At 47.3% G+C, this 21,051-nt stretch overlaps 1 protein-coding gene across 15 annotated transcripts in view; it reads right to left on the bottom strand.

Moving 5' to 3' along the window:
* The window catches only part of CSMD1 (CUB and Sushi multiple domains 1), a 1,700,362-nt gene that overhangs the window by 211,508 nt on the left and 1,467,803 nt on the right, over positions 1–21,051 (bottom strand). For all 15 annotated transcript variants that reach the window (XM_072950557.1, XM_072950544.1, XM_072950543.1 and 12 more), the window contains 6 exons: positions 20,564–20,746; positions 19,139–19,465; positions 17,985–18,179; positions 16,423–16,561; positions 13,077–13,264; positions 7,393–7,581 (listed from right to left, as the gene is read on the bottom strand). In XM_072950557.1, coding sequence (XP_072806658.1) covers positions 7,393–7,581; positions 13,077–13,264; positions 16,423–16,561; positions 17,985–18,179; positions 19,139–19,465; positions 20,564–20,746 — 1,221 coding nt within the window. The remainder of the gene's footprint in view (positions 1–7,392; positions 7,582–13,076; positions 13,265–16,422; positions 16,562–17,984; positions 18,180–19,138; positions 19,466–20,563; positions 20,747–21,051) is intronic.

The following is a 21,051-nucleotide window of genomic DNA, read 5'->3' as shown; positions in this document are numbered from 1 at the left end:
CAAGTAAAGCCCTCAGACGTCCTACGGGTTCTGAAGTTACTGACTTCCCATCACGCCCACCCTCCCCTCACCTGCTCAGACCCTGCACAAAGTCTTCTAATAAATCCAGGTTCACAAACAAGTTGGCTACTGTTTCAAAGAACCAAAGCCCTGGCTTTCATGAGCTTATTTTCAAATGTCTGCTCTACCTGGATTGGAGGAAGGCAAGAGTTGAAGCACAGAGACTGTATCACAGGTGCCAGCCCTGTCCACGCAGGAGATGATGGTGGATGAGGCGGAGGAGTCAGAGGGGACAGAGTCCACTGTCTCCCTGGAAGGTAACATTTATTTCCACATGCCAGCTCTAACCTGAAACCTGACAGCCTTCAAATTCACATTTCAAACCCTGACCTCCTTCTCAACCCCCAGCTGAATTCTCGGCTGCTTGCTAAGTGTCTCAGAAAGACACCTCTGCGTCCTTCCTCTCTCCTCCACCGCTCGTTCCCTCCTGACTCTTCCATCTGCCCCTCCTGCTGGGACTTGCTGTAACTGCCGCGTTTCAGGTCAGTCTTGACCCGGCGATCTCCTGCCTCCTCACTCTTGCCTCTTCCTTGAAGAGATTAACATGTGAGAGCAGACAGTGCGCAGCCTGATTTCTTTCTTTCTTTCCTCTTTCCCACGATTTCCTGTTTTGCTGTAAACTACTAACAAAGTTCTATTTAAAGCAAAAACATAATAAGGTTACTTTCCGTTTCAAATTATTCATAGACTCCCCACGCCCTTCTGAAGCCACGGACTTCATTCATTCATTCATTTACATTGAAGTCCTTTCCTCAAAGAACCGCTACAGAAACCCTACAGTAAAAAATGGGGGTACACAGAGCTGTTCAGCCGCAGCAGAGGGTGGATTCCAAGCCCTGCCACTGTCCTCAGTCTCACCTGAGAGAAGCCTCGGGGGGACCAGGCACACCCCAGAATCGGGCCACGCTCACAGGACGAGCAGGCGAGGCCCCCGGACTGCCCCCGTCGTCGCCTGCCCTCAGCGAGCGAAGCCCTGCCCTCCGAGCCCCCCAGGCCTTCGCTGCGCCTCTGTGCCTGGTCCTCGCTGTTCCTGCACCTTCAGTCTCTCACTTCCTCTCACCCTTGTTAATAAACATGCGTCCGGCAGCTGCCTCCAAGTCTCTCAGGATTCCAAACTGAAACTACTATGTTTTTCATGTCTTCATTCTCAGCCGCTTCCCCTGTGTCTGATAAAGCACATACTTCACTGGGAGATAGAAAATAACCCTCTCTCCCCTGTTCTAACAGGTAATAAACACGTCAAATGTGGGGATGCAAATACAGCATTTCCCAATAAACGCGGGTGGGAAGAGTAAGGGTTTACAAAAATATTTATCTAATGAAGAAACTTCCCCAAAGTTTTCCCTGCACTTGTCTTTCACCGAATAAAAGGATGTCAATTAGCCCAGTGCTCACGTGACTTCTTCAGCGCTCGAGCATGCTGAAGCATAAATAGAAAAAAAATAAAAAGAAGCATTGCTGTGATGTGAGAGATACTGAGTTTACCTTTTTCCTTGATGACATAAAATATTATAATTAATTCTGATTTCTCCCTTCCTTTCTGAGAACTATGAATTTTTAAAGGTTTAAATAGCCTATTGATGTATAATTTGTCACAATAAAAACCCATGGGGTTTAAGAGATTGCTTACAATTTGAAAAGGCAACAAAAGTAATTCTTAATGTTAAATGAAAGCAGTCAACCATGACTGACTAAACTCTCCCATCAAACTCTAAAATCTCCGCAGGTCTGCAGATTTGTCAGTAGCCTTTTATCACAAGTTTATCATTACCTGAGGTGGGTTCCAATGAAGCGTAAGCAGAGCAAACAGCTCACGTCGCCAACCTCTTTAAAAGGCTTAAGATTCAAATTCACATATATTTAAATTGGAGACAATAAAAGATAAAATACACAGGTCTGATGCACCTTTTTATTTTCTCTGGAAAACACCAAATACGCAGTATCGTTTCCACAGCATTTCACATGTCTGTGTGCAAAGCACACGAGGCCCTTCGGTCCACGCCCACCCCGCTTCTCCTGACCATTCTGTCCCTTCTCCAACCCCTCTGCTTCACGAGCCTCCAGGACTCGGTGAGTCTGCTGTGTCTCACCCTCTGCCCAGAAGGGCTCTTCACGTGCTGGCCACTTCAGAAATCCTCCTCATCACTGGAATTCCAGAGCAAGTGTTACGCCTTAGCTGAGTTCTTCCAGGCCCGCTCCCGGGTGCTCACGCTGGAGCCGAGGGGGCTGTTGTAAATGATTCAGTGTGCGTATGCGTGTATGTACAAGCTACGATCTGAAAGTTTGTGTCCTCAGAACCCGTGTTCACATCCTAAGCCCCCGTGTGATGGTATCGGGGTGGGGCCTCTGGGGTGTGATTAGGTCGTGAGGGCTGAGTTCCCGTCAGGGGGATCAGCGCCCTGATGAAAGAGCGTGGTTGTGCTGGCACCTTGACCTTGGGCTGCCACCGTCCAAAACCATCAGAAATAAGATCTGTTGCTTATAAGCCACCCAGCCTGTGGCATTTTGTTCTAATTGTCCAAACAGACTAAGGCAGAACACATGTGATTAGGTTAGATTATAAATTTTAAAGTTAAACTTTGTGGAACTGCATATATGTCAGGAAATAGATGTCAGTAACGCCGGTGACCTGGAGCGATTCCAGAAGGATTCTGGTGGAGGCTAAGTGCGACCTGGTCCTGGAGGATGAAGATGATTCAGGTGATGTAAGGGGCCCAGGCTGTCCACTGGACAGAAATAGAAGATAATCCTGATGGGCACTAAAATATTTGAACAAAGCAAGCTACCAACGTTAAGTCAAGAACACAGGGAGAGTAGTCTAACATGGGCACGTTGTTCTGTTTTGAGAAGAATCCGTTCAAAGTCAAAACTACACACCTGAGGTGGGTCAGGATAAGCCTCACACTTTCATACGTCAGTTTTCTTTACCAAATCAAGAATCTAGCTCATCTGATAACTGATGTGTCTTCTATTAAGAACTAGGTGCCACCTTTTACCACTGCTCAGCGTTTAAATCTTGATCAGAGGATTTAAAAAGTAAAATCTCTCAATGGACAAACAAAAGGACAAAACCAGTGACTCACACATGCACAAGGCACTTGTGCGGCTAAAGAGACAGTGCAGGGGGGTACAGCATGTGTGATCTTACCAACAAATGACGCTGTCTCGTTAGGAGAGCCCTTCTGGGAAAAAGGGATCTAGACACTACATCACATCTTACCAAAATAATTGGATGGACTGAAATGATATATTTGAAATGAAAAAAAAAACAGTGCTTGCTTTCAGAGGTGATGAGCAAATTCTTGATCACAGTGATGGTTTGGTGGATGCACACACATCTCAGAACATACTACAGCTTTCACATTAAGCACATGCAGGTTACTGCATTTTAATTCTATCTCAACAAAGCTGTTAAATTTTTAAAGCTTTTTGGAAGAAAGCAGTAGAATATGTTTAAGACCCCGAGGGTAGCAAGGCTTCTGAAACACTGTGTGGAAAGCGCCAGTTACAAGTGAATGAGCTGAAGTGCTAGACTACTTCAAAATGAAAACATTCCATTCAGCGAAAAGACACCAGGAAGAGGAGGAGGATACAGAAGGTGAGGAAAAACACACACAACACACCCGTCCGATGGAGGACTTGTCTCCAAGAACATACGCAGTGATTATAACTCAGTAAGAAAAAGGCCTGTGACCCAGCAGAAACAGGAGGGAGAACGCAAGAGCTCAGGGAGGATAAATCCTGGGCCAGCAAGTATGAAAAGGCGCCCAGAGTAACTCAGATGCTCCCACGAGGAATCACGGGGTCCAAAACGGTGGTGTGTTTACAGACGAGACGTGGGTGTTGAGGATGAAGGAAACACCCCTAAACGTCGTGCCACGGATGTGTCACAAGTGCACGGTGAGCGCAGGAAGCCGGACACCCCGAAGCACACCGCCTGTAGGGTCTCACTCACTGAGAGTCTGCAGACCATCGGGAGGGCAGGACCTTCGTGGGGTCAGGGGCTGGAGGGACACGGCAGGGCCCCTGGGGAGCTGGTCGCCTGCATCTATCGATCTGTGTGGTCTTGATCTTACACGGATGTGTTTGTTGTGGGAAAAATCACTGAGTGGAAACTTGTATTTGTGTAAATAAATAAGTAACAAAAAACGCTGTCAATAATATTCAACTATATTTTCACACAGTGATTTTAACTTTTGAATCTTTATTTTCTATCTTTAATGAGTGTGTAACTTTTGTTTGCTCTTTTAACATGTTAACGCCCAATCAGATATACCATGTGACCAATGTCAGGCATTAAACGTCATCCCCTCTCACTGATTCAGAACAACTTTATCACGAATTAAGCTCCTATGTGGGCACGGATGTGTCACCAGGATCCCTGTGCCGTATCACTAACCCGCCTGTTTACTTCCGCACTGATTTTGTATTGTCCTAATTAATCGTCCGTTTCCAATATGCTTTGATACCAGATGGTGTAGTCTTTTCTTATCTTTTTGAAAAATATGCATTTCCTAGCTCTTTAGAGCGTTTACCCTTCTAGATTAATTTTTAAATGTTTATACATTTCTACGAAAAATCCAAATTAATTTGAATTAGACTTTACTGAACTTGAAACTCTAATTTGTAGAAAGTTTGTACATTTAAATTTTATTTTTCCCATGTAGGAACATAACATGCATTCTCATCTACTAGGGTTCTCTTTAATATTGTATGATGCATGCGCATGTTTTCACTGTCATGGTTTTAACGTAAGCCTTCACATTTCTTGTTAGGTACACTCCTGGCAGCGTCTAGGGCTTCATTTTCTACACAAACATTTTCATTACTCTTCTATGTTACGCTCCGTCTGGAAATCCGTTGCTTTCTGTCCGTCCTGACGCAGTCACGTCCTGAGCCCACACTGCTGGAAAGCACTGATCACCTTCTCCTTCTAACGTGTGTAAGTCATAGATTTTTCTTAAATTACTGCATGAGTTAAGATCTTCCGGGCAATATTAAATAACACTTTTCATGCTGAGGAAGTTGTTCTGTTCTTGACTTTCATGGGACTTTTTGTAATAGTTCTTCTGTTAATGATGGTGTTTCCTACAGGTGAGTTCATTTATATTACGATTCTCTATATATTTGCTAGGGTGATATATTACTTTAGGGTTTATTGAAGATTCAACGTGAAAAAGAATAAAAACGAGGAGACACATCTTCCTAGAATAATGTACTCATAACTGCTATTCCCAAGTCCTGGTGTCTTCCCGTCTGCTTTGAGGGAAGCAGACGGCTCTGGCAAGTCCCATGCGGGAGAACACGGGGGCTGGAAACTCATCATCCACGTTGCAGGTTGCATCCATATTCATCTACCTGTATCTGTAAATGTACATCTATGTCTATAGAAATAGAGCTCTGGCTAGTTTCTGCCACTTTCTTTTATTGAAACATTGAATTAAAATACAAGGGGAATTAGGAATAGACCTTTAAAATTTTTCTCTCATTTATCTATAGTTAAACAACATTACATTAGTCTCAGGTGTACAGCTCCCGGCTCTTCTGTTACAGGTTATTACAGAATACTGAATATAGCTCCCTGTGCTACACAGTAAGTTCTTCTTGTCTCTGTTTAATGTACAGTGGTGTGTGTCTGCTAATCCCCAACTCCTAATTTATCCCTCAGCCACCACCGCCCCTTTGGTAACCGTAAGTTTGTTTTCTCTGTGAGTCTCTGTTTTGCAAAGTTGCTTTGTATTATTTTTTTAGATTCCACACACAAGTGATACCGTATAATATTTGTCTTTCTCTGACATATTTCACTTAGTATGATAATCTCTAGGTACAACTATGTTGCTGCAAATGGCAATACTTCATTTTTTTATGGCTGACTAATAAGGAATATGCATTTTGACAATCCTCTAAATTCCTACAGTCCGTCCTGCTACAATACATGTTTCCGTATGAACAGCTCATGTGAGATTGGTACACAGAAAGCTGGTGTCAACATGATGTGAAAATCATGTGGTTCTTGTAACATTTTCTCTAGGCATGGACTGGAGTTAGCACAGCAGAATTACAACCCAGAGCAGGAGAAGAAAATGTCCCAGCTCATCTGGGTCCCTCCCCGCGGGGCCCGCCCCTCGCCTCGCACGGCTAACGCTTCACATCAGGTTGCACGTCCTTGCGGCCCCTCAGACGCTGGCCCTGTAGATGGAGAGCCCAGAGGGCGGCACTCCACTTTCCTGGCGATGAAGGTTTGTTCAAGCTTCCCGAGATGCCCTCCAGCCACTGTGGCTGCACGCCCCCACTTTGGGGGAGTTCTCCCAACGTGCCAGGTGTCGTTTGAGTCAGTACTCTGGTGACAGAGGTCAGAGGTTCTGAGTGGTCTGTAGCTAAACATAACTGTCCCGTAAATCCTGTTATTTTTTGTGAATCATTAGTAAGAAAGCCAAGGGTTTTCATGAATATATTAACATATCGAGTTTGAGTGGAAATGCCTAAAGTCTATAGACAGCACTAGAAATGGAAACATATAGAACATTTACATGGAAAACTATATAGGAATATATATATCATATTCCATGGCCTTTGGTTATGAATATAACCATCTCATAACATTGTTTCCATGGAAAAAACATTATAACATGGTTCTATTCATGGTCAAATGCCAAATCCTTGACTTTTTCTGCAAATGATCAGAAGTGACATGCTGGCCTATGTTGTTATTATAATTATGCGCTGAACAGTGGAAAGCTGAGCAAAACAGTGACACACAGTCACCAAAGATGTTAGTCATTGTGAGATTTCCAAGAGCACATCTGGGCAGACAGGGGAGGGGCTGGAGTCACTAGAAGACGCCGGGGGTCTCCTGAGAAACTCCCCACGCTCCCGGGGGGGAGAAGCTCCACCAGAGGCAGGGGCTGTGGGGACGCAGACCAGCTGTGCGGACCTGGAGGGAGTTGTCTGATGCCTGGCCCCGTGCACAGGGAACCAGGTCTCACAAGGTGTGAGACGCACACTCACCACGCCATCTCACGCATGGTCTTCAGGGCCATGTGTGTGTGTGGGGGTGCGCAACTAGGATCTGTGAGTTTGAGGGTCTGGAATGCAACTGAAGGCCAGCCCATAATTCTCTGTTCTTTGTTTGTAAACAGAATCTCCACATTGCAGAGAAGACTTGCTGGGTAAACTTCAAGTGCTCAACAGCAGTGTTTTGCAGGTGCACAACCTTTCAAGTAGAGGCCCCACTCCAGCCTCACCCTCCCTCCCGGAAAATACTCGCCACCGAGCAGTTTCGTCAGTTCTCTGCGTCTGCTCCCAGCTGGCTGCTCCGCGAGCCGCACCTACCGTCACAGCTGGGCAGCGCGTGGTTCCACTGGTGGCTCCGCTCGCAGACGAGCGGCTCGTCCTCACTCAGCGTGTACCCGGGCTCACAGCTGAAAGTCACCGTGGACCTGATGCCGAAATTACTGCCGTGCCGATGGCCATTGACAGGGATGCCCGGATCCAGGCAGGAGTCCGACTCTACAGTCACACCTGGGTGCACAGAAGAATCCCGTCACATACCCTGCTTCCTGGGCGACAGGAAAGGAACAGGTTTGTGCCACAGCACATAAAATATCCCCGACATCACCAGACCTGGCAATCATGCAGCTGAACCCAGTCATCCATTCCTGTGAAAAGCAGCCCACTCCCAAACATCGGACCCCGCTGCTTGCTGCAGAAAGGCGCAGATTACGACTCGATTAACTAGACGACGTCAAAGCGGTGCGGTCTCGAGTAGTCTGTTGACCTCCCTGAATTTTACCTTTCTTCATCTGAAAACCAGTGACTGCACTAAATAAAGTCTGAGTCTCTCTCTTTTCTATCTCTATCCCTACCCTCTCCTTCCTCTTATGTTTTCTGTTCCAGTGGATACTGCCGACACCCTTCAACGTTCAGATACCTGTGTATATCCACCCAAGCCCACACACATACAATGACACAGTGCAAAGTAAAACTGCCCTGGAGGTGCTTTTCTCAAACTGCAGTCCACAAACCCATACTTTTTTTTTTTTTTTCCAAATTTGCACTCAAGTCAGCCACCTTCGAGATGGCTCAATCAGCCCATGGTGAGAGATGCTAAACAGTAAGGTCTATATAAAGCCAACTAACGCTGATCACATCATTACAAGGGTTTCTTCTCTCTTTCTTTGACGTTTCTCTCTATTTTTAGAATAACATCTATTTTAAAAGATAAGACAGTGGGAATAAAGGAAGAGAACGTCACTGCGATGTTGAGAATGCAAATAAAAAAGACTTGCTGTTGCCAAACATAACTCTCCCAGGTTAAAACACTGCAATTATGACGAAGTATTCATCAAAAATCTTAAATTATTACCAATACTAAGGCTGTTTACTCTCCTAAAATTATATTTGGGATTGTATTTCTGATCACTGCACATATTTCACCGAAGTTTGAGTGATGTATCTTATGAATATACTTTCCCTCATTAAGTCAAATACAAGAAGTGCAACTAAGGGATGAGTTTCTTCAATATGCAGGGGGTCCGATCTTCATTCACACAGCAACATGGGGTCCACTGGGCACAGGATCACAAACAGCACGGCTGAGCCGCCACTCGAAACTACGCAGTAAGGAACGTGATTTCCCGGAGAAACGCAGCTCCCGCGAGGAGACCTCTAAACCCCTGGGATTTCCCGAGTGGTGGGAGCGTTACGTTACCCATGTTGGGCCCCTGGGACCACAGCTGGTGCTTTACATTCAGCAGGTCGCTCCCGGGGGGCTCCCGGGGCAACACGCCTTCGGTCTGACCTACACGGAGCGCGGCAGGTGAAGACTGAATTCAACCGTGTGGGACGAGGACTCAGTCAGCGTGAGGCTCGGGTGAGCCTCCCAGGTCGGCAGTGAGCTGTGCGTGTGGCACATTGCAGCCGGGCGGGGGTGACACCACCTGAGGCTCCATGGGGAGACGGCGCCAGGAACCCTGCCTGTCCTCTCTGCGCTCCTTCACGTGGCTGCCTCTGACTGTGTGCTTCCCATTAACGACACGACAGTGAGGATGGTAGCGGTCAGCAAGCTCCCTGAGTCCTTCCTTGAACTGTCACACCTGATGGCCATCTCGGGACCCCAGACCTCGCGCCTGGTTTCAGAATCGGCAGAATGAGCAAGCTCGCACTTTTCAGGTTTGCGCTCTTAACCTCACAGTCTGGTTACACAGGGTAACAAACAGCAGAAAAGACTATCATAGTGAAGTTTTCCAGAGAAAAACATTTTCTTAATGAATAGAAAAGAGAGAAAAGTGAAGAAATAGCATTATTTTTCCCAAGATTTTTTAAAAAATCATTCTAACCAATATCCTAAAGCTAACATATGCCTATTATCTTAACAACGGGATGTAACTGTCTTGACCTCTTGCAAAGCATGGCAACGAACACACACATGCCCTACGTCCCTGCACGAGCCACAGATACGCCAAACAGTACGGGTATGGCCTGTCCCAAGACCCATCGCCTACCCCACTCCTCTTTCTCTGTACACACATGCACACACACCCACACGCACACACACGTGCACACACATGCAGGCACACATGCACACACACACATTCTAAGGTAGTGCTTATCAAGTCTCACACAGCCCGGCGACAGCATACAGCACATGCCCTGGGCACAGTGCAGACACAATACTGGCTGGTTGGTTTTGTAGCATCACAATCAACGCAAGGATTCCCTGAAAAGAGGAAACTCTGCCAAAGACACAAATTAGCCTCCAGGTTCCTGAAAAAGCAGTTAACTAAGTTATTCCATTTCGTCACATGACGTCCTGTGATCCCTAGAAAATGCGGTCACTGGGCTGAAGGGAACAATCATAGGAATTGTCACTTTACATGGTGTGGGGGTGACGTGTGATGGTGTGAGGGTGACGTGTCATGGTGTGAGGGTTATGTGTTAATGAGTGGGGTCCGTGATGAAATTTATAAATGGTAAGGAGACTTTCTCACACACAAAATGTGTAGAGAAAATAGAGAAAAATATTAGAGGAAACCAAAGCATACATATTTAAATTCAAAACTCTTTACATGTCAAATGGAACCAAAAAATAAAATTGTTAGTCATAACTGTTTGTTTGTACCAACCATACTTTATTATTTATTCATTCATTTATTTGTACACATAATGGGCACACATACTGAGTTGAGGAATGAGAGTGAGCGTGACCCTTTGCACTGACCATCTTTTGAATGGCCAGAGCCCGGCGGGGGACCGTGCGGGTGACTCTGAGCTCAGGAATCCACACTGCACTAAGGTCGCAGGTGAACACTGATGCACAGTGATGTCTGGGAGAAACTGCTCCTGCAGGACGGTCCCTGGACAGGACGGCCGTCTGAGGGAGTCACTGCGCCCTCCAAAGCACCTGCCCACAGAAGCCGTGTCCCGGGACATCCAGCCTGGCCCTCTGACATCTGTTTAGCCCTGAAGCCTGCGGCCAGCTGTCTACAACACCCCCTGAGAAGCACTGCGGTGAAGGTCCCAGGCCGTCCTGACTGTTCCCCGTGAAAGTCCCAGCTCCTGCATCTCTCTGGCTTTTGCTTGTTTCCCATTTCTCCCCAAACCATCGGCACAGATAAGCTAACTGAAGCAGTAACAAGTCAGCTCCAGTGAGACTTCCTGGTGATGGCCTTTCAATGCTTTCGCCCAGAAACTACATCAGAAACACCTGGATCCTTCTGGAAGGATCCCTGCATGTTCACAAAACACCAGTCAGGACGAACGTTCAGCCCAGGGTCCCTCTAAGCCAGAGCACCGGCCAGCCGGACGCCCGGGGAACCTGGCATTGGGTCCCCGGCCCTAAGCGAGGACTTTTCCAGGAAAGTCGGAGGGAGCAGGAATTCTAGACGCGAAGGGATCGGGCGCATGAGACACTCACACAATGACCCCTCCAGACGCGCCAGCTGGGGGACTGTCTTCACCTGCCTTTGACTGATGCAAAGAAGGGAAACTGCAAACAGCACTGTTCTCTGAGGATCACTCCAGGTTATGAAAGCGCTTCTCACTCAGGCTCACGGCCTCTTTCCATACAGGATAGATACAAACAACCCGGAAACGTCACCAAGCCAGTCTTGCCAGCTTGCATTGGTTACTGCTGGAATTATCTACTTATTAAATGTATATTACATCGCATCATCTCATGCTGCATTACACCGTATTAGTGAGGATGACAGTCCACATAGGAACCCGTGACTGACTTGCCTCGATTTTCCAGAAGTAATAAGGAAGAACAACGCCCTAACTCAAACGCGGTCAGGAGTCAATGAAATTAGTTTGTACTCCCTGCATATGGGCTTTGGAACACGTTTCTGCAGGAGGAACTAGAAACAGGCACGATAATCTGCGGCAAATACGAGAGAGGAAGAGAAGAGAAGACGGGAGCGCTGCTCTGTGGTCTGTCAGAGCCTGAGGCTCCTCATCCTCTTAGGTTCCACCCAACTGTGTATCCACTGGCCAATGCGGGCTAGTTCTTTTAAATGTGGGGGGTGGGGTGGAGAGAACATCTCAGCCGCTCAGTGCTGAGGGGCTGCACAAATTCAGGTGCTTATAATGTGATACATCCTCACTCCAGAAAAGAGTGGTAACTTGAAGGGACATTAAAAAGAAATGAAATACAAAATTTTCTCCTTCTTAAAATGCACTTGAGGCTTAAAAATCATGTACCTTTGAAGTAAATGCTGTATATATGAAGCAAAACTAAAAACTTTGAATTAAATGTGAAACTAGTCTTTAAATCATTAATAACCTATTTTCTTTTTAGCAGAAAACGAGCATAATGTAATTCCATTTTTAATCAAAAAGTACACACGACCTTGTATGTGTATTTGCATGAAATTATATACATGAGCGTGAAAAACAGAAAAACAGGTTGTCAATTTTAGTTGTTGGACAGGGTTCGGGCAAGATTAAATGAGAAGCAGGGGGTGATGTGGGGGAAGGAAGGCAAGAAGAGAAAAAAAAGACTAAAAAGTCAGCGTGTTATACACAGCCCCATTCATACATTTATAAAATGGTATGTGCAGGTTGGTATATATTAACATATTTTTACAACAGCATTAGAACTTCATTTAGTTTATTTTATGAGAGATCCTGAAAAAGAACACCCCTAAAAATGCTAAAAAGTAAAGAACTTATTCCTTCAGATTCAGTGTTGACCTGCACTCATCCGTCTTCCTTCACTCTACTCGGAGAAGGGAGCAACTGCTGCTCCTTTTAACTTGACCAGCGTTAGAAACGCCTTCCCAGGCTGAACCCCTCTCCCCTGACTCCCGAAATGCGCCTGCATAAAGATGACTGTCAAATAAGACAGCGCCTTGATCTCCTAACTTCAGGAGCTAAAGCTAAGGGTCACATTTGGATGGATGGAAACAGAAATGGGACAGAAACCGGGACTGCTCTGCGAAGTACGCCGCATCGCGGTGTGTCAGCAGCTGTGTTTAAATATCCCTAACAACCGTGCCTCAGCATTTTCACACTGTTACTATTAGCAGTTATTTGTTATTTGCTGAAAGTTCAGCTGGGTTTTAATTCCTTCTCTCTTAGTTACACACTCCCTACCCAGCGAAACGGGCGTCTGTGTCCTCACCAGTAAGCAGCGCGAGCGCCCTAACCAGTCTTCCAGCAAAAACCACTGCTCAGACACACAGCTTCAGTGACTGCCCCTTAACTCCTCTGGCAAATAGGCGTATTTTCTAATAGTAGGAAGTTATTATTATGTTGGGCAGTGAATGAGCACATTTCATGGTTTTAATTATTTCCTTATTTTTCTTTGTAATAAACTAGTATGTCATCTTTTCTGAGCTGTGAGGTGAAACCCCCAAGGTGTTCTGTCACGACAGGAGAGAGTTCTCAGGCCGTGCAGCGCGGCGTGGTCAGCGGCACGGGGCTCAGAGAGCCAGCGTTGCTTCCTGCCCGGCAAACCCAGGCCAGCGCGACGGCTCCGGCAGGCGGCGCCGCGCCGCCCGGGGAGGCCCACTTACTCTCGTAGCGGAGGAGGAAGCCCACGCTGGACCGGCTGTTGTCGGTGGTGAAGAGCAGGTGCATGAAGTTGCCGGTGCTGACGAGGAACTGCGGGGCCTGCGTGCCGTGGTACTCCCCGATCAGCGGGGACACGCTGGCCGGCCCGTCTCTGACCTCCAGGGTGTCGTAATTGACCTCCGTCTGGAACCTGCGGACGGGCGCATCCAGTCAGAGGACAGAGGCAAGGGCCTGCTGACTCACAGACATCCCCGACATCTACACTCGCTGACTAGAAACCCCTGTCCAGCAATGGAAACACAGCAGCACAGCTGTGTGCCCTCTCACAGACTGGGCACAGGGAGGGCTCAGCGAGGCCGCTCTTCTGGAGGGAAAATCTCACCACCACATCCCTCCCTCTGACTGAATACTCTGCCCTGTAACATCACAAACACAAACGGGGGCCCTGATTCAGCTCTAAAGTAAAACTACCCTGAGCCGTAACAGTTTTTATAAATAGATAGATCATCATCAATTAGTGAAACTCAGTCACTACGCATTTTCAAACTGTTTTTCACGATCCCCAGTGTAGCATGATTATGGATTTCTTAAAATGAGCATATTGCAGTGACATGATCTCCTAAAGGAAAAGGGTAAATCGAAACACACGAGCACACTCCAACACCTTCCCTGGGACAGAAAGTCCGGGTCTGCTCAAACTGTGGCCTCCCGCACGAGGCGGCAAGCACCCCAGGCACGTCACTGCTGCAGAACCAAAGGCTACTGCGAGGATTTGAAAAAGTTAGAACAGCGTCCAAAGAGTGCTTCACGTTTCTTCCAAGTAGGACTCACACTTTCAGAGAGCCCGCCTGCTGCTAATTTATATGCAGCGGCAGCCACTTGGCTGTTCTTTGATGCCGCAGAGATACCATCCCTGCACTCAGATAATTTTGTAAATGGGCCCGTCCTGTCCTCAAAGAGCTAGGCCAGTTCCCAAGTGTCTGGCGGGGCTCGCAGGGAGCAGCTCAGCCCCGGGAGCCTCTGGTTCACTCAGTGACTTCCAGACAGAGAATCCCGGGGCAGCCTGGCCATCACTCCCCAGGTCTGCATGCACACTGCTGACAGTGAGGAGGAGGGAGGGGAGAGAGGCTGTCTGAGCTTCCCGGCCTGGAGCAACAAAAGAAGACGCTGAAACCAAAGGGTCCTGACCTGTCTATCATTAAAGCACGTACTCCTCTGGGTGCAAACGCACAATAATGATATAATCTTGCAACTAACTTAGGACGGTCCCTGAGCTTCATCTTCCATAAAGAGAAATTAAAACAATCGGCATAGCTCGTGGCGGGGCCAGCACACGGCCGCAGGCTGGGCCAGGGCAGCTTTGCCTGTTACTATTAAAAATGCTCTCTGAAGACCCTAGGGCTTCTCAGCTATATGAAGCCACACTCCACAGGCCTAGATAAGCATGGGCTAATGTGAGCTGAATGAGTGGCACTGAAGTTTTCACTTCTTTCATCTTTAGAGACAGGTAGGACCGAGAGGGCACGCCTCAACAGGGGAAAGTTTCCTCAGAAAGAAAATCTAAATGCTTTGCATTACCTGCCAACCCAGCACACACTGAGTCGTTGGTATGCAAGTTAAAACCTGTTTGTGCGAACATGTCCTCTACTGGGACGTCGGCCCACCGCTCATGGGGTAAGCCAACGCGCTACGTATCTCGTCCTTGGAAGAGCTGTGCACTGCGTCTGGGGTAAAAATCACCAGTGTCTGAAGATGTCAGAAAAGGTGGTACTTACAAAAGGGCTTTAGCAAACACCACAGTTCAGTAACGTCGAAAAGACAAGACTGAGAAAAATTATATGAGTATTTTCGTTCAGGCAACTGAAAATAGAATGCTAATAAATTGTGCCAAACCAAAATATACAATCACTATTTTTAGTAAATGATTTAAATCTGAGGTGCTGCTGGGAGCCAGGATGTGCACCTGCTCTCTCCCCCTCAGTGCCAGAGCATGTGAAAATCAACAAGAAATCTAACTCAGCTTACTGAGCATTTTACAAAGTTAACTTTTCCAGTGATTAAGATTAAACGGACACAACCATTCTCTCACGTAATGAACACATAAACCCACGTTTCTCTTTTCTTCGGAGAAATTTTCCTGCTGGAGTTATAATTATCCTCTCAGATACAAGTAATAATATCCATAACTCCAGATACAAGCACTTAACGAGCAATAACATGATTCTTGCTAAAACCCCGTCCTGTGTGGACGCACACTACTGTATATAAAATGCACAAGGTCCTACTGTGTAACACAGGGAACGACATCCAATAGCTTGTAATAACCATCAATGAAAAGGAACCTGAAAAAATACACACATGTGCCTACATATGTATGCCACTATGCCGTGCACCAGACACTACCACAACACTGTAAATCAGCTATATTTCAGTAAAAATTTAAAAAACCCAACTTTTCCTCTATGGATTCTATTATTAACTGTTAGGAAATAAGTAAAAAAAAAAAAAGGAAAAGAGAAAAATAATGCAACAATGTGCATCTGTCTCAAGGCACTACAATACTCTGAATATCAGAGCCCCAGACTCAGTCCAGGTAAGGAGGTCATCATTAGAGAAAGCCCGGTTTGCTCAGATACTAAGCCTGAAACACTAAACAAAGGTATTTCCTTGGATTTTAAAGCATACGGGTCCATTTCAAAGCATTTTTGGTTCTTACTCTTCAAATCGATTTCATTGTTGATACACACTGGACAATATTTTATCCTGGAGAATTTAAACAGCATGCTCTTTTAAAGATTATCAAATGCATTATCAAACAGCTAAGCCAAACAACATTCCAGCGCTGGAACCACTCAGAGCTAACCAATAGGTTACGAGGAACCCGGGGCACACAGGCTGTTGCCAGCTCTGTATCTGAAAACCGCCCTCCGGATCCCCGCGGCCATCTCCAGAGCGGGAGAGCTGTTCCCTGTGCTGTTCCAGCATCACCTAACAGACCAAAAGGGCTCAGCTCGCAATCACACACCGAACAGAATTTATCCCACCCTTAAGTCCAAAGTCCAGACCTGGACTAAAGAGTCAGTGACGTGAGTGCCAGGAAGTGCCCATCCAGGACCGCCACCCCCGTGACCACTCCTGCAGAGGCACCTCAGCTGTGCTACGAGAAGATAAAATTCCAGAAGAACGGAATGTATCATTCCAGTGCCTATTTCATTGTGAGAGAACTCCTTCGGGGGAGCCACTGAACAACTGTCACAGTTCTAAGACTAAAGATCCATTTAAATAAAAACATTGAGCATGCATGGGGTCGTCAGGTCCGAATTAAGGAAACGAAAGACTTTTTCTTACCGATCAAACGTTATTTTGATAGAGTGTCCTGGTTTTGCTTCAATTATCCATTCGCAATTTAAAGAATCTTTGTAATACCCTGGCCATCCCGGGGGCAAAATCACTCCGCTTGAAGCTGTCAGATGTCCACCGCACGGGGCTGAAAGATGACAGAGGTGTCAGGTCAACTGCAGACGTGGGGACATGCAGAGCAGCACCTCAGGCAGGAAGGTGCTCCTGACCTCCTGCTTTCTCGTGTTCAGGCCAAAGTTCCCCCCAAGTAACGGAGATTGCTGAGGGCAGAGCACAACCCACCCCTGGCCCCTGTCACCCACCTGCACCCAGGCGCTCATGTGGTCGTGGCACCAGCCTGGGGAGTGGTCTGTGCAAGCGACTTCCGTGAGTGATCACATTCCACCGTCACGACAAAGCCCTGAGGCGCCAGCACCACGGACACCCGCATTTCAGGTGGATTTGGAATTCAACAAATGTCTCTTGACTACCAAACTTAAAAATACTTCACGGCGAAAATGAAAATACTCTGCGGTGTGTGTCTGTGTGTAAGGATACACTTTAAAATACATGTGTGCGTTTATTCACTTCAGGTTGTGTTCATTTTATTAAAATAATTGGCCACATACATCTTACTAAACTGTTGGTGAATATTAAAAAACAAAACAACTGTGACCAACGTACCATCTGGTGGGGACATTAATACTGGGGGCTGTGCATGTGCGGGGGCAGGACGTTTGTGGGACATTTCTGTACCTTCTCAATTTTGTTGTGAGCCTTAAATTGCTCTAAAAGTGTCTTCTTTTATTTTAAAAATCTGTATTTTTTTGGTATTTACTAGAGATACTTTTTTTAAAAAAAAAAAGCTTTTCTTAGCTCATTATGCATGGACCGTTCTGATAGCGAGGGTTTGAGTATATACTCTCAACGTATTTTTTTAACCTGAGTAAACATTAAAGGTAGTATCTTCCTTAACTTTTTCCCCTTTAGTTTTCTGACACAGGTAACCAGAGTGGAAACGTCAAGAAGAAAATTCGTTGGGCAGTATTTATGTCATCGGCATTAAGGGCGGCAAAACAGTTAACTGAAAATCATGTTGTTGCCATGTTGAAGTACGCCCTCCACTTCCAAAGCCATATTTTTGATTCGTAACCCCAGCACCCCAGAATGCGACCTCATGTGAAATAAGGCTGCTGCACACATGACAAGATTAGGTCCCTAGAGCAGGCTGTAGTCCAACAGGACTGGTGTCCTTAGCAAGGAGGGAATTCGGGCACAGATTCCTACATGGGGAAGGCGGGGGTGATACCTCTGTGAGCCAAGAGACCCCCAAGCCTGCTGAGCAAACACCAGGGCAGGGAGAGGGGCCCGGAGCAGACCCTCCCTCCCAGCTGCAGGGGGCCAGCCCTGCCGGCGCCTGGATCTCCAGCCTCAGGATTGTGAGAAAATACACTTGTCCTGTCGAAGCCTGTGGTCTGCGGTGCCTGCTCACGGCAGCCTAGGGAACCAAGGCAGGTGACTGTCTGTTCTCTAAGTCAGAGGCACCACTTCGAAGAAGAGTCAGGGCGCACCTTCGCAGCGGGGCACGGTGGAGCTCCAGACAACGTTCCCGTCCTGCAGGACGCAAGTGATGGACTCCGAGCCCTGCGTCTTGACAAAGCCGTCATCACAGTGGAAGGAGACGGAGCTCCCGAGCAGGAACCGGTCACCAAAGCGCCGGCCGTTTATGGGGATGCCAGGGTCGTGACACTCGTTTTGACCAAACGCTGGAAAGAAACAGGAAAAGTGTAATTAGGATAAAAATTATTTGAGTATTAATACTGTGTACTAAAATCACCTATAAAGCAATTTATTTGCCTAAATTTCAGCTATATTTTTAAAGATAAATACATACACTCAATGAACAGTCTTCATGTCTAGAGAGACAGAAAGAGAAAACAGATGGATGACCAGACGTCACCGCCGTGCACGCGGCGCTTCACAGTCTGAGAGCGCTTTTTCACCATGAAAAACACAGAAGTTTCAGTGGAAGGTAGAAAGCGTTTGGTTCCAACGTATCTAGGTTAGCATCGGGCTCTGTGTTCACTGCCTGCCCCGAAGCAGGTTACCCTGCTGATCTGGTGCCCCGAGCCTGGTCACCTTTACTGACAGCAGGGAAGCAGGAAGCCTCTACTCCAGTTACTGAGGCTTTTAATGAAATAGCACCTGGAAGACCTTACGCAGATCCTAAGAGAAGTGGGCAGTCAGTAAATTGTAAGTCATACTGAATATTGTTCTCTGACTTCATTCCCTCAACAATGCAGTGTAAGCAGATGCTCTCAAACACAACCTATTACATAGATGAGGAAACTGAGGCAGAGGAAAGTTAGTTGTCTTATCAAAATTCACTACGTGCACACAAGGGCAAGAATTCGAACCCATGGCCCCCGACCCCAAGTGCCTCAATCCTTTCTGCTACTCTGTTGTGTTGCCTTGGGGACATGCAGGCAGATGGAGGGAAGAAAGGCAGGGAAGGCAGAGAGAAAAGTCACATGAGAGACCCAGTCTTCTCTCAGAGGGATCAAGACCCCAACCCAACTGGAGTGAGGGGTCTTCTCGGTCCTCTGGACAGTGCTGTGTCATTGTGTGAATTACGACTACAAAGCCCTGAGTGTCGGCCCTGACACCCAGCGTCATGCCACGTGAACAGGGAGGATGCAGGCGTGGCCGGGGCACAGGCACTCACTGGTGTAGGTGATGTTGAACCCCCGGCCGGTGGTGGAGTGGTCCGACTGGAACTCCAAGCGGACGACGTGCCCACTGCTGGCCAGCTGGGAGGGCACCTCGTTGCCAGAGAACGTGCCCAGGACCGTGATGTCTGGAACTCCGTCGTCTTTGACTGCCAGGAAGTCAAACTGGGGCTCCACATCGAAATCGTTGAAGATGAGGTGAATTCTGCTGCCCGGCTCAGAAATAATCAGCCAGACGCAGTTCATGTTGTTCCCATACTCTTCCGGGTAGTTTGGTGAGAGGATGATCCCCGACGACGCCGTGAAGTTAAAGAAACACGAAACTGCGAAGACAAATGTGTTTTCCAACAGCCGTGAGCTGCCTACCTGCCAAGGACGAGGAAAGGTAGCCCGTCCCTGCAGGTGCCTGGGGTCGCCCAGCTGTTGCCCGGTAAGGGCAATTCTGGACCATGACATTTCTTCTCTTCTCAACAGAGAATTTCATTTCACAGAGAGCAAGCAGGGCCCACATGTAATCAAGTGTAGCCATGGTTCAGAAACGGTCCTATCAAGCTGACCCAAGCTCGTGGCAAATGTTAAAATTCCTAGTTACACCTTGGTGCCTTCAGAAGAGCAAACACCAATGCAGAAAAGTCTGCCTGCACCTTGGGAGCACTTCCCAGAAAACAGCACTGGTTCTGGGCAGTCTCCTACGGCAACTTTTCACTTCATATTTTAAGTTTGCCTTTAAAGTGTACTTTTCCAAGTTATCCAGTTTTTTTATTATTTAAAGAGTAACAATGATTCAATAATAACTTATAAAATCAGATCATGTCCTGGGTGGACAACATAAAAGTCTCTTGGAATATTTACTCAATGTGCACTCAAAACTCATTTGCACACGTGTTCTTTGTCTTTTTGGAGGGAGTATCTGTTGGACTTATTTCTAGGCTGTGGATTTGCTTATTATTCCACATAATTTCATGTTTCCCAGCCACTGCTACATTTAGTTGCCAAAAAATCCTGCTTTCCAACTGGCTACGAAGTCCTTCTTCTCTACTTGTTAAAACCCTTCTGAGGAAGCAGGCGGTTCTCCCGTTGAAACCGAAAGTGACAGCACGCCCATGCTCACAGCCTGCGTGCAAGTGTCAGGGGACATCACTGGGTCACAGAGACCCTGGGCCCTACTGACAGCCCACACAGCCCGGCGTCAGCCCCTCCGGACGGAAGTGAGACTCTAGGTCAGGGTCTGTCTAGCGAAGAGCTCTCAGTGACATCTTCCCAAAGGACATAACATCACTGATTGGTTTTAAATCAGCGAAGAAAGCAGGACAGGTGGTGTTGGGGAACGCCCTCCGCGGGTGGGGGGTGCTCAGAGCTGCCGCCCCTCCCCCCGCCCCCCAGGAGCCCCAGGGCAGGCCGGGTCCAGGCGCAGCACTCACACACGCAGCTGGGCTTGTTGCCGGACCACTGATTGTTCTGCTGGCACGTGATCACCCTCTCCCCCACCAGCTCGAAGGCCGCCTGGCACTCGAAAGTGAGCGTGTCTCCGTGGAGGAAACTGCTGCCCGTCCGCTTCCCGTAGGCAGGGACGCCCGGGTCCCCACATCCCCCCTTCTCAATTTCTGAAAAACGGAAAGACAAAGGAACCATTAAAAAATACACCACGGACATTTCAACAATTTAGAAAAGGAACGATGGTTTATTTCTGCATCACGTTCATAAACAGTTTCTAAAGGATGCTCAGGTCGTCTGTTTGTAAGATCTAGGAAAAAAAGGAGTAAGTTAAACACAAGAGCAAGGTACGTAACTCACGGTCTTTCAAGGGCTGCACAAGGCTAACGGCGTGTGGACGGCGCAAGTGCTACAACTGGCAGGCGCGTCTTCCCGGTGCCCTCGCCTGCTCTCCGTCATCGCTGCCGTTAAAGTG

Source organism: Vicugna pacos, chromosome 26 (genome assembly GCF_048564905.1).
Source record: "Vicugna pacos chromosome 26, VicPac4, whole genome shotgun sequence".
Classification (NCBI taxonomy): domain Eukaryota; kingdom Metazoa; phylum Chordata; class Mammalia; order Artiodactyla; family Camelidae; genus Vicugna; species Vicugna pacos.
The sequence above is the reverse complement of the archived record's forward strand: the minus strand, read 5'-3'. Positions and strand labels throughout refer to the sequence as shown.